Source organism: Azolla caroliniana, unplaced genomic scaffold (genome assembly GCF_043228905.1).
Source record: "Azolla caroliniana isolate FFs.n. ecotype wild unplaced genomic scaffold, voAzoCaro1.0.p SCAF_3, whole genome shotgun sequence".
Lineage (NCBI taxonomy): Eukaryota > Viridiplantae > Streptophyta > Polypodiopsida > Salviniales > Salviniaceae > Azolla > Azolla caroliniana.
Genome location: NW_028230438.1, coordinates 25,397,789 through 25,410,595, shown reverse-complemented (window position 1 = coordinate 25,410,595; position 12,807 = coordinate 25,397,789). Strand labels below are relative to the sequence as shown.

Genomic DNA, 12,807 nt, shown 5'->3' with positions numbered 1-12,807 from the left:
CATTAGTAAAAGTTAGACTCATACAAACTCTGTCCAAAGACAGTGTTGGAGTACCTAGATTTGGCTAGTTTTTTTTTAAAAAGAAGGTTCACCTTGGTATTAATGGAAAGATGCCGAAAGGCTACAACGAATTCATACAATATATTACAACCCTCATATCCACATCAACCAACATGTCAAGTATCAAAAGCCCTCATGTAGGGTTGTTCCAAGACGAGGGGGGTGGAAAAAGCCATCTTGGTGTAGCATATCTCCACTTTATTCTTTCTCCAAATGAGGTGAAGACCTTATCGTTTTTCGAAATTTCGCGAAACTGTTGTTTACAAATCACAACATCAGGCTCACCAGTTATTGCATCATATTGACCTCTTAAAGTGTGTAAGAGCATTAACCATACCTCTTTGACTAACTCAATTCCATTTTGTTTAATTTTCTGAAATACACATTTACATGTAGCCTTCCACAATACCCAAACTACCAGAGAAGATATCATAGACCAGACTATATCCTCTTCCAAACAACGGACTGTTGTAGTATTAGAGACCTCCAATACTTGTCTTCCATCGGAGAGGAGAAGAAAATCCCCAAACTCCTTTTCATAGTTCTAAATTTCTTTAGCTAATCTTCCCCATCTCACAAAACCCCATGTGTACACCTACCTACCATAAATAGGATATAACATTCTCAACATTATTTTCCAAACTGCTCTAGCAATAGGACACATCCATAAAACATGGTAAACCGATTCAATGGGAGAACTACAACTATCACATTTTAAATCCTGGTAGTGTCCCCACATCCATGACTTCACAAGAATGCCATAATGTGTCAACAACCATCTAAATAACACAAAGTTTTTAGGAATTTGCATGGCCCATAACCATTTCCAATAAGCATTCATCCAAGAATCTATTACATTACCAAATCTCCAAAATTTACAAGCTGTTGTTGTAACAGTCACACCTCTCCTTAGCATTTCTCTACCCATTTTTACCGAATAGTGAAAAAATAGGATTTGCTTACTTAGCATTCCTTCCGCTGATCTGATTTGCCATTTCCACTCACGAGGATCCCACAAAAGGCAATCAATAGGCTTATTCTCATAGACCCATAAATCAGAGAGATTGTTTACATCATTTGGATGTGGGTTCAATATCCATTTTTTATCTTTCTTCCACAATATACGAATAGGGAACCTATTCTCTCAAATTACAATTTCATCTTCCACAAAGAGAGAATGAAGTCGTCTAGAAGGCAAAACATCGAAGTAAAGGCATTCATGAGCGTTTTTATAACCCTTAACCCCCAATATGACATGCAGGGCTGAAAACATACCATACCAAAACAGAGTAGTTTGAGAAGGCTGAAAGGAAGATATTGTAAAGACTCTATCCATTTCTGCATACATAATGTTCCCTCCCCAAATTGTACTACAAACATGGGTTTTGTTTTCCATCCTTGAAGAAGAAAAGGTCAGCCAATTCCAAACCGACTTAGCTTCACCTTTATCAAAGTCAGCCCAATTCAACCTAGGCTTGTATTATTTTATAAGCCCTCATTTTAATTCACATTCTCAATCCCTCTAACCATTATATCTCAATCTTTGCATTCTCTAAATTAAACTAAGATTTGGCTCGTATTATTTTTTAGGCTCTCATTTTAATTCACATTCTCAATCCCTCGTAACCATTATATCTTAATCTTTGCATTCTCTAAATTAAACTAAGATCATGCAAACCTTTCCTCTCATTGATTGGTAGTTACACTAGCAAATCATGTCTCTTTATAAAAAACAAACATCATCGGCCACCAGTCCATTATTATTATTATTATTATTTATTCCCAAAAATGAAACTCCTTATTAGTTATACAATTTTACAGCTTCGAATGTCATATACAAATCATAAAAGGGACTCGATAGTTCCATCTTATGTGGAGGCCCACTGACTCAAGAAAGGGAGAGGACGACCATTGATAGATTAAGGTTAATCAGTGTCTTTCTGCGCCGTCAAATATGCTTGTGATGCTATCATATTGGTTCTTTCGTGTGGCTACAACTTCACTCCATATCTCCTGCAATAACATTGCATGGTGTATGGTTTGATCCATAGAATGAACGATTCGTATCATACGTGCATTCTCATTCGAGAATGATTCAATCAAACGTGTATGGTAAACCATTTCAAAGTTGGATTGGATTGACTATGGTCTTTATATTATATATTGATTCACTCTCAATCCCAATAAGTGGACTCTAATCCATTGTGAACCACCAACATAAGTATGGTTGCAATATTTGCATTGTATCACATGCATACTTTTGGGATGCTTCTTAAGAATCAAGACATGTCTATCATCATCACTTTAGAACTTTACAAAAAAATGAGTATGAACTATAGAGATTGAATCAAAATATGTCATTATAAATTATAATCAAACGTTCAAAAACTCATAAAATGTATATTCGAGAATATGAAGAAAACATGACATAGGCAGTAGTAGCATAACAACTTACCACTAGGGTGAGCTAATTTCTAATAACAAAGAAAGAAAGAAAAAGAAGAAAAAGGAACATGACACTAACAAGAGGATATAAAAAGTTGGGAATTGAACCCAAGACACAAGTAATAGTAGCACAACAACTTACCACTAACACTATTACTTGCTACAACATGTGAGAGAGAGAGATGAGAAAAATGGGAATCAAACCCAAGACATAGACAACAATCGCATGACTCCTTACCACTAGGTTAAGCTAAATTTGTAATGACAATAAATGAGTACGTATTTTTCCCTTTTCAAACGTGTTTGTTTCCAAACGTTTCAATGCTTGCACGAACACGAATATTACGTTCTATGGTTTGATCGGAGAAGACCCACCTACAACGTTGTTTCTAGATAGTCCACTATTTCGTATTGGTTCTTTCGTGTTGCTACAACTTCACTCCATATCTCCTCTAATAACATCACATGGTGCATGGTTTGATCGGAGAAGAGCCACCTACAATGTTGTTTCCAAATAATCCACTCTTTCTATTACAAACTATATGAGAACCATAAATAAAGGTATTTCTCACATTAAACTTTTATGCTAAGATCTTATTTCAGAAACTTGACCCCTCTAATGTGAATGGTTACCTTCAAAACAAAACATGTGACATACATTTGTGTAAAGATAAAAAACATTTACTCAAAATACATAAAAGTTTACTATGATCAAATATATCAAAGACTTTACTGCATTTGCATGAAAATATTTCAATTGTAAGATTATAATCAAGGTACAAATCGCAAAAAAAAACTCTATCATGATGAAAAAAATAAAATCTCAAATGATTTTGTTGAATCATATGAGAAGAGTTTACGGAAAAAAAGGACAAATGTTTGCAAACAAATCACGTGAACTTTTGTTGTAAAAACTATGGAAGTATAAAAAAAGAACTCATATATCAATCCATCTTTGTTAAATTTAAAAATATCAAATGTGTGTGTGTGTGTGTGTGTTTTACTTTAGCTCACATTGTGAACAAAGGAAAGGAAACATTGTTGTCCAAATATATTCAGAATCTATTATGTACCTTGACATTTATCGGTTACAAATTGACATTGTTTTGCATATTATTGTGAAATGCATATGCTACATTTGAAGTGCTTGCTATACAAGTGGACATACTACTAATTGTTAGGAGGAAATGGATAAATGCTTTGGTAAGATTGTGCAATATGTTGAGAGGGAGACAACAATGTGCAAAGATGTCCCATAGGACTTTTTATTTAAGAATTTCCAACCTCATATAGTCAAACATGATGCAATTTCTTCTAGAATATCCATTGCAACATTAAAACCTAGAGGTAGAGGGGGTGAACACTGCTAATGGAAACACCAATTTGAATAGTCAATTCCAAGATTCCTCTAGAATCGTAAAAGTAGCAAAGAAAGCACAATATAGTTGAAGAAACTATGAATAATTTTTTGGTCAACATTTCTTGGGGCTTGAAGAATTGTCCACTAAGAGGAGAGTTTCTAGAACTTGGATAATATTGATTGTTGTTTTTTATTTTGTTTTAGGGGTCTAAAATATGCGATATGTATAGTTTTTAATTACACATATGGGCATAGTCAAAGTTTGGTGAGTAGAACTTTATGGCAAGGGACCCACAAAGACAACGCATATGTTAAAAGACATCTGTGCTCACCATTGGGATTGAATTTTAGTTCAAGAATTGGATCAATTGCAGAGCATTTTTGTTCAATTACAGTTGCTTCAAATAGAAGATTTGTTCCACCAATTGGATTCAATTTGAAAGCAGAGATCAATTAGTGAGAATTTTGATGAGATTGGGATAGGATTGCGTAAGAATTGATCATATTAGGGTTGAATCAGTGAAGAATTCACGAGGAATTGATATGACTTATGTTGAATAGTAGCAAATAATAAGTGGCAAATTTGGAATGAGGAGGTATACAAGGAGTGAGAACCAAATGGTTGGCTATGGAGCTACAAAGTATGTGAGGATTGGAGAGAAAATAGGAGGAGAAGAAGAAGAAGATGGAGAGATGGAGACGGAGAGAAGTGTATGGAGAGGAGGTGTGAGGAGGGGATTGAAACTAGGGGAAACGAGGAGGAAGAAGAAGAACAAAAGGATGGCATTTGGAAAAGTTACCCTGAGGAGGAGATTAAAGCTTAGTTGGCTAGTTTCAAGATTGCCATCAAAATTCTTCTCCAAACTTAGAGATACTTATGTCAACCTTCTATATAGTGTTTCTTATAAAGTTCCAAGGGGCATGCCCCCTTGTGGACCATTTCCCACTCATTCGGCTCTCCCTTATCCACTTCTTCAATCCTCGTCAGCTTCTCATAATACTCAATCTTCTTCGTCCCGCAGTATTCGATCCCAAGAGCTTGAAACCAATCGTCTTCTCCGACTTTACTTGTCCATGACCAACCAACAACTCACATATCCCTCTTGTTAATTGAGTCCTACACCAACATGTCATTAATGTTAAGTCACGTTTGCGGCTCCCCCTCCCCCAAGAGATGCATGTAAATGCATGTTCTTGTGCCTCACATTGAGTTCTTCTTCTTTTTATCATCTCACTCTAGAAAAAATATTAGATCTTTGTATAGAGATCAATTCCTTTCACATTAATTAAGTATTGTCTGTCAAGTGAGAAAGGGAGAGCTTGAAATTAAAATCACATCACATTCTCCATGTGATTCATTCACAACTCATTTATTTGTCCAATCAAAAAGTTGCATGAACCAAACATATCCAAGAATGTGGGCAAACATAGATTTTATTAGAGCTCATTGCTCAACCCTCTCATTCTTCCATCCTCACTAATTATCATGTGTTTCTGATTGTCTATTCTAATTGACATTGATCGACTTTTTGTTTTCAGTGGCCAAATTTCATCAATGTTCCATGGTTTTTAAACTTCACAAAACCTAAATTGTTGTTCATGATTCTCTCACTCCACGATACTCTATCCGTCCAAACATCGTAGCAAAACTCTCTTTAATATCACAATATATATGAATGGCTAAGAGTTGTGAACATGATGCTCACATCACCCGCATGTTGCTCAACTTTCATCTTGATAATTGCCTCGTTAATCTAACACGCACGCATTGTGCATCTATTTGTTATCTCACATATACATGTACGTTTGATATATCTTAATAAATTATGTTAATACAATTTCGAAGCCTTTATGTAGGAGGTTGTATTTGCCAATGGGTAAACCATATCGTTCCTTGTTGCACGTGTATGGAACAATCTCAATTGTTTGTGCAAGAGTGTTGTTTATTCTAGATAAATTATACTAGGAAATAATTTCACTATTTCCACTTCTCTAGCACAAATAGGAGTGCGTGTTTAGCTTTCAATGAGAATAATGAATGGCATAAATTTAGGTCAACAAACTTAAGTCATTACTTAAACGTGAACTCCAAACTAACAAAAAAAAGTTGTTCGACAATACAAATCAAACCTGGCACGCTTCAATGTTCATGTTGCCTTCACTAAAAAGACATCCCCTTTTCTAATCTTTTCCCTTGAATGCCTTCAAAACTATTTCCAAATGTAGGAGGCATATATTGTATGCTTTGTCTTACATATATACCTACATTCTAGTCAACAACCGCAAATGGCAAAATATATATATGCACAACATATGGGCATTATTGAAGCTTTAGCCAATAGCAATGCTCAACAAGCCAAAATCGATTGAGTGTATTGTTATACTGATGTCGAGAAACAATGCCACAAGCAAACGAATGTCGAGCATGTGAATGACGAGACGAAAAGCACACTATTGCAAGGTAGACATAGAAATCACCATCAAACAACAAGAAAAGGATACTTCCGGAGTTTCAAAACACACTAGTTTTTTAGGGTGGCGCAATCACTCACGCTCCCAACATACAAGGATCTTTGAAACGAGAAGCCCCAACGCGGCCACAATATGCAATGAGTGAATCGTTGTCGGCACACTGCCAATTGTTTTCCGAAAGGTACTAGCGAAAAAGAAGTTCGTGATGGAGTCTCGAGAATGGTCCAATGCTTGCATTGTTTCCCGAAGCACTCCTGCTCAATTATCGGGAGAGGATAGGGGCTACAGGGGTACGAACACCTATAGCCCCTCTTTGCCCAATCCCAGTCCCAATCCCTCCTTTGGACACTGGAAACTTACTTCTATGGCCGGCCGGTCGGCCGGTCGGTCCCCAAGATGTACATACATATTGATATATGCATGCTTCTTCTTTGTTTGTGCAGAAAGAGAGATCGAGATCGAGATCGAGAGTGAGAGTGAGAGTATGCCTGTGCGAGCAATCAGACGGCTTCCAGGACACAAGAGCTCGCTGCTCTGCTGCAATTGCTCTCTCTCTGATCCAAACCTCATCGCTACATCGGCTCAGGTGCTCTCTCTTTCTCTCTCTCTCTCTCGTTTTTAGATACCTGTTTATATGTATACATTCTACGTTGATTTGTATGCATATATTGCAAGTATTTATATACATATCATCTCTATCTATTGCACGTGTGTGTGTGTGTGTGTATTATAGACACAAACACACATTTTCATGTGTGGATATATAATGTCTGTATGTATATGGCATATGTGTATCTATGCATGTTTCCCTATGGAAAAACATAAAAATTATACCTCCACTTTATATGTGTATATGTACATATATGTATTTTGAAAATGCTATGATTTCCTTGAATGCTCCAAAATACTTTCCTTATCATGTGTTTTGCATCAAAAGGTTGTCAATGAATTTATTTATTTTACGTGCAGGATGGAAGGGTTTGCTTGTTTGACATAAGAAACAAAGACCACGTGCAGATGTTTGACTTTTTTGGGCAAGATGATGTTTCATCCATCTGCTTTGTACCAGGTAAATGCAAAATTTTTGCTCATTATGCTTGCATTTCTAGTTTATTCAATCAGGCAATGGATACTTAAATGTTCTAAAGATGAGGAATGATGAGATCAAATGAGTTACTAGGGATGAATTTTCAATTTTTGCAAAGAGTAACTTACTTTTTAGGAAGATAATGATGGCTTTTACGCAAGTGTATGACCTCTCCTGTCACGGTTTAGTAAACCATGAGTGGCAAACATGAAAGACACTTCTGTCAAAACAGTATTATAGTATTTTTGTTTTTCTTAAGTCCTCACTTGGGCTCTTTCAGAGTTTTGTGGGGGCTTTTGTCCTTCCCCAATAATATACAGTTATAGATTTCATGGAAATGTCCCTTGGAAATTGCAGCACCTACCTTTGATCGTAAGCTTCTCAATTCCAAATATACCTACATAAGACTGGACCAAGAGTTTTGAACTTATGTGAATATAATGATTATGGTAAATATGAAACAATAAGTTCTATATGAACATGAAATTTATGAATGCAATCTTTAAATGCATGTATTGCTTATCATTTTGAATCAGGGAGTGCTCACAAATTATACACTGCTGCGGGAATGTCCATTTATTATATTGATACACGCTTGGTATATCTATCATCTTCTCTTTTGTTTTCTTGTGTTTCCTTGGAGTCTCTGCTTTAACTTGTGTTAGTGTTTAATTTAAGGGCTCCTCTCTAGAAGCACTGCAGAAATACACTTTCAACAGTGATGAGATAAACCAAGTATACTCCTATAAACTTCAATTTGAAAATGTAGCACTTCTCTGTAAGATATCGTGCGAAATAATTTCTAATGGTGATCAATTATTTTTCATGCAAGATTACTTTGAATCAGAAAGGAAGCCTTTTAGCAGCAGCTGACGATAGTGGAGAGATAAAGGTAATGTCCTATGACTATTTACATAGGGACATCATATTTATATGGATATGGTAGATGGGGCCTAGAAAAGTGTAGGTATCCTTGCCAAGGCAATGTACCAGATGAAATGATAGTATGTTTCCTAATTATGATTTTCAAATTATAATCGCACTTGTATGTATCATCTAAAGCAACTTGCAGAGAAGTTGAGAATAATGCGAAAAACATATCGAGAGTGAAGGATGATAGTTGAATATGTGAGAGGATGCAATGGGGGATTTGCACATGTAAAACTTTATCACACTGTACCACTTTACACTCACCAGGTTCCATTTTTGGTGAATGGATAATCTATTTACATTTTAGTCTTCATTTGTTCTACACACTATTAAGTGGAAGTTGATTAGAAATCTAACCTTAGAATTCTGTGTAAACAAACTAATAATGGTCATTATTCATTAGTTTTAGGGTTAGAATACACAACTAGTTGAGATGAGTCATAATACACAACAGTTGACTCATGTAGTCTTAAAATGCAAAATGGTCAGGGATGTGGCTCAATCATAGAAAAATATCGAACTCTCCTTGCATAAGCGTATATAATCCTATCTGAGCACATAGGAATATTGTTAGAGAACATTTTGTCTCAAAGCATAAATTAACTTTACTACTTCGACACTGGCATTTCCTTATTACACTCAAATGTTTTTTGAGCATCCTAATTGTAACCGAGTCTCGACTGATGTCTTGCATGTACTAATAACATCCATGTCTATTACGTGTTTAACGATTGTAGCAAATTCTTGGTTGAAGCTTCACCATTTCTTCATGGGCTTTGGTCTCTATTTTTCTGTTTCAAATTCTCAACTTATGAACTGGATTACCATTCAGAGTAGAGGGTAAATACTAGTGCATAAATTAGCTAGAAATCTTCTGTTTGCACAACCACTATGATGAGAACACCCTAAAGGATGCAACGATATTGTATCTATGATATGAGCTTTTTGCATAGTGCATTGTGTTATACAAAGTGAATTTTAAGCACAGATTTTTCTGTCATGTAAAAGTATATGTAGAGTGCAGAATTTCAGAGTTCGGGATAATTGTAGGATATGTTCATTAAGTGTAAATCCTACTATGCTGTCCTGTACAATATACTTTATGAGCAAAAAGTGTTTAATAGTATATATAATTTAAGGCTCTGATTTTGTACTGCTTTGCAGGTTATTGATCTGAATGGGCACAAGTTACTTAAGACCTTGCGAAATGTTCATACAAATGTATCCTTCAGTTCGTGAACTAATCATATCGTGGCATCCTACATTATTCATTGACTTAACTGCATTTGATACAATTTTGAATCAAGGATTAAGCCTATATAACCTATAGATTCATATTTTATCACCAAAAGACCACAAACAAGAATGCTTATATAATGATTAGTTTATTTAATAACAAGCTAGAAAGAAATCTGTGTTTTATTTGACATAACTTATAGATTTGCAGTACTGTTCAATTTCATCCCCAGCATCCATGGGAACGTAAGTAGAGACTTGAAATCCTAATCTAATTCTCTTTTCTTTTTCTCCCAATGTGTTAAGACTACTTGATATTAGAGCTGAAATTTACATTTCTGAGAAGGAATCCACACTTATTTAACTGATGTATCTGACTGAATTTTGCTTGAACAATCAAAATAACCAGTTGTACAATTGCATTTCTGCAGTAATATCGGGGGGCTTAGATGCAAAAATTGTGAAGTGGGATATTTCCAAAGGAAAACCTCTCAAGTCTATTGACCAAGGTTTGTGTATGTTTTATTTTAGAGTTAGATTAAATGTAAAGCAAGATCCATCTTGAATGAGATAGAGTTATACCTTTGTATACAACTCTCCTCCCATTTTCTTATCATATTGGCATTTCTCAGGGTAGCTACAACTATATTAAATTTTTTGCACGGCTACTGTTTATTGTTTTTGGCCTTTCTGAATCAAATCCTTATGATAATAGGAGATGTGTGACAAAATAAAAAAACCGAGGCATAAACGATCAGGCAATTATAATTGATGGTAAGACCAGAGGCTTGTGGCATCACATTCTCCAAATATTTTAATAACCAACTTTTGTAAAACAAAGATGGTCAAACTTTCTATTTTGATGAAGCAAGTTTTGAATAATAGAAACCTTGAATTATTTAGCATCTTCCAATTCCAATGCCAGATGTAGTCAGTCTTTCTTTATTTCAAAAGACATTGCATGAAGTTGCAAAATGCTTTTATCAATTTAAGAAACTTACATACACTATAGGAAATTCCAGAATCCTTAAGCGCAAAGATTCTAGATGAGCCCATGAGATCATGGGTAGAAATTTTTGACGCTTCGAAACAAGTTTTCTGTGAAAAAGGAGCATAAATCCATAATTAAAGCGTTCCTCTGAAATTCTATATTGATTCTCGACTGCCCTAATACTCTGTCTTACTACTGTTGAGAAAGGATTGCAGGTCGAGTTATTATACATACAAGAGAAAAAGCAGCAACTATGGAGGAGAGATCTTGATGAGATCTTAAGGCTGAAAATTTACCTTGCAATGGCAAGTAACACATCCAAGATCCTTTTGCAGTATCTTATGAGCACGGGAAAAACTCATTGAAAATCCTCTTCTAGTGATTAATGAATGTGTCGCTGACCAGTGTGAGTATCTGACTGATGGAAGTGAAACTAAGGCAATTCTGTTCCTTCTGAAATGTTGATGCCATGTTTTGGTAGTCATCTCGTCTAATTACTGAAATGTGGCTTTAAAGGAAGATTCAAAATGCATGAAAGATGCAGACTCATATACAATAAGCTAAATCTACAATAAAGTGATAGATAAATGGTTAGCTGACCAATGCATTAATGGCTCCCTTCTGGAATCGAAACTAGGGCTGATGTCTTTTTTATGTAATAATGAGCTAGTTATGTCTTCTAGTTAGTGAACCGTGGTTTTGAAAAGAAGATTACAAAATGAAAAAATCCTTTTTTAAGGCACAAAGCTCTAATTTTCCCTCAGGAATTACCAGGTACAGTTTCCTCTCAAAGTAGTTGTGCACAGCTTTGCAATCCCCCTTTTGTGCATTCGTTGGCCATACCTGAAGGAAAGGTATCAGGCGACGCTGGTAAAGTGATTGCTGTAGCAAGAGGTGATGGGGTGGTAGAATTTTGTGATTTGATGTTGGAAAAGTGGAGACCTGGTGGTGTAAACCAACCTAAACCTCTGCCTCCAAATAAGAAATCTTTTATCAACAACCCGGCTCAATCAATAGAGTTTGATAATGATTTGGATGGCCATAAGTCAGCAGTATCATGTGTGTAAGATCTCTCGTGCTCTCTCTTTACAGTTTTATGTTCGTTTTTCTGTAAAAAGTATTATTTTTAAACCCCCCAGTCATATGACCAATGGCTCCATGACAACCAAAACAAACAAGAAATGTCACATTCTCTATACCTTACCCTACCCTACCTTTTTCTTTGTTTCGGAAACCTGTGGACATGCACACTTGCATATATTTATAAGTGGCCAATTTGAGTGTCTTGTAGATCAAAAAGAGCTTTCTTTCCATCATTTTAGGCTGCCAATCCACATCAAATCTTCCCATCAACACATATGCCATGTGTATATGAGCATGTTTGTGCACATATGCATGCATGCATGTATATGTATTTGTATCATGCATATATACATATACGTATGTATAAACCTACCATACATCATATACATACACACACATTTCTGAAACGAAACATCATTTGACAACCATTTTCCTTTGGACTGATGCAGCACATTTGCGAGGTTCTCTCAAAGTAAGACACTTGTAATATCGGGCAGCAATGATAGATCTGTTAAGCTGTGGGACTTGCACTGTAAGAATGGCGAGATCATGCTTTTAACAGAGGACCACAAGAGAAAGGTAGATTTAATTTATGTTTCTCTCTATCGAATGATGATTGTGATGGTTTTTGGCCATAGCAACTAAGAGATGCCTCATGATTGCAGGTGAATTGGATTTGCACTTCCAGTAGAGATTCGGAAAATTTGTTTGTAGCCGACACTTCAAAGAAATTGAGTGTATATAGTGTGTCATGAATGGTAGCACTTGAAACTTGAATGAATATAGAATTGACTCATTGATTGAAGTTTCCATAAAACTTCCAAACATAAATATATATTTCAATTTCCAACCAATTTTGTTATTGCCAATGGTGGAAACTGATTATTAGCAATGCATTCAGCTTGTGTACCTATGTTGAGAATCTATTACATCCAAAGAAAATCTTGCTTGGATGTGCTTTAGCATGTCCAGGAATTTGGAAATTTAAAAGAATTTCCTGATGTAAAGTTTTCTTGGATGTGTCGTAGCATGTCCAGGGATTTGTAAATTTAGAAGAATTTGTGATAGTACTGTACAGATGATGGTGGTCTCACATACATTCGAAGGCTTGCAAGGTGGGTATGTGAATTGCATCAATAATTC

The 12,807-nt window shown here is 35.6% G+C and overlaps 1 protein-coding gene across 3 annotated transcripts; it reads left to right on the top strand.

The window, feature by feature from the left end:
• The first annotated feature begins 6,788 nt into the window (after positions 1-6,788).
• Positions 6,789-12,518, top strand: LOC147866843 (Transducin/WD40 repeat-like superfamily protein). Of its 3 annotated transcripts, none has more exons than XR_015529533.1 (11): positions 6,789-6,923; positions 7,307-7,406; positions 7,961-8,022; positions 8,103-8,159; positions 8,257-8,316; positions 9,519-9,575; positions 9,794-9,836; positions 10,022-10,099; positions 11,356-11,640; positions 12,114-12,243; positions 12,330-12,518. XR_015529533.1 is itself a non-coding variant. In XM_087317343.1 (11 exons), the coding sequence occupies exons 1-11, from the start codon at positions 6,822-6,824 to the stop codon at positions 12,417-12,419; spliced, it is 1,068 nt and encodes a 355-aa protein (XP_087173469.1). In that variant the 5' UTR covers positions 6,789-6,821; the 3' UTR covers positions 12,420-12,518. The 3 variants fall into 3 exon arrangements, 2 of the variants coding, with proteins under 2 accessions (XP_087173469.1, XP_087173470.1); XM_087317343.1 differs by having other exon boundaries at positions 11,356-11,644; XM_087317344.1 differs by lacking the exons at positions 12,114-12,243; positions 12,330-12,518 and adding an exon at positions 11,904-11,971.
• The last annotated feature ends 289 nt before the right edge of the window (positions 12,519-12,807 follow it).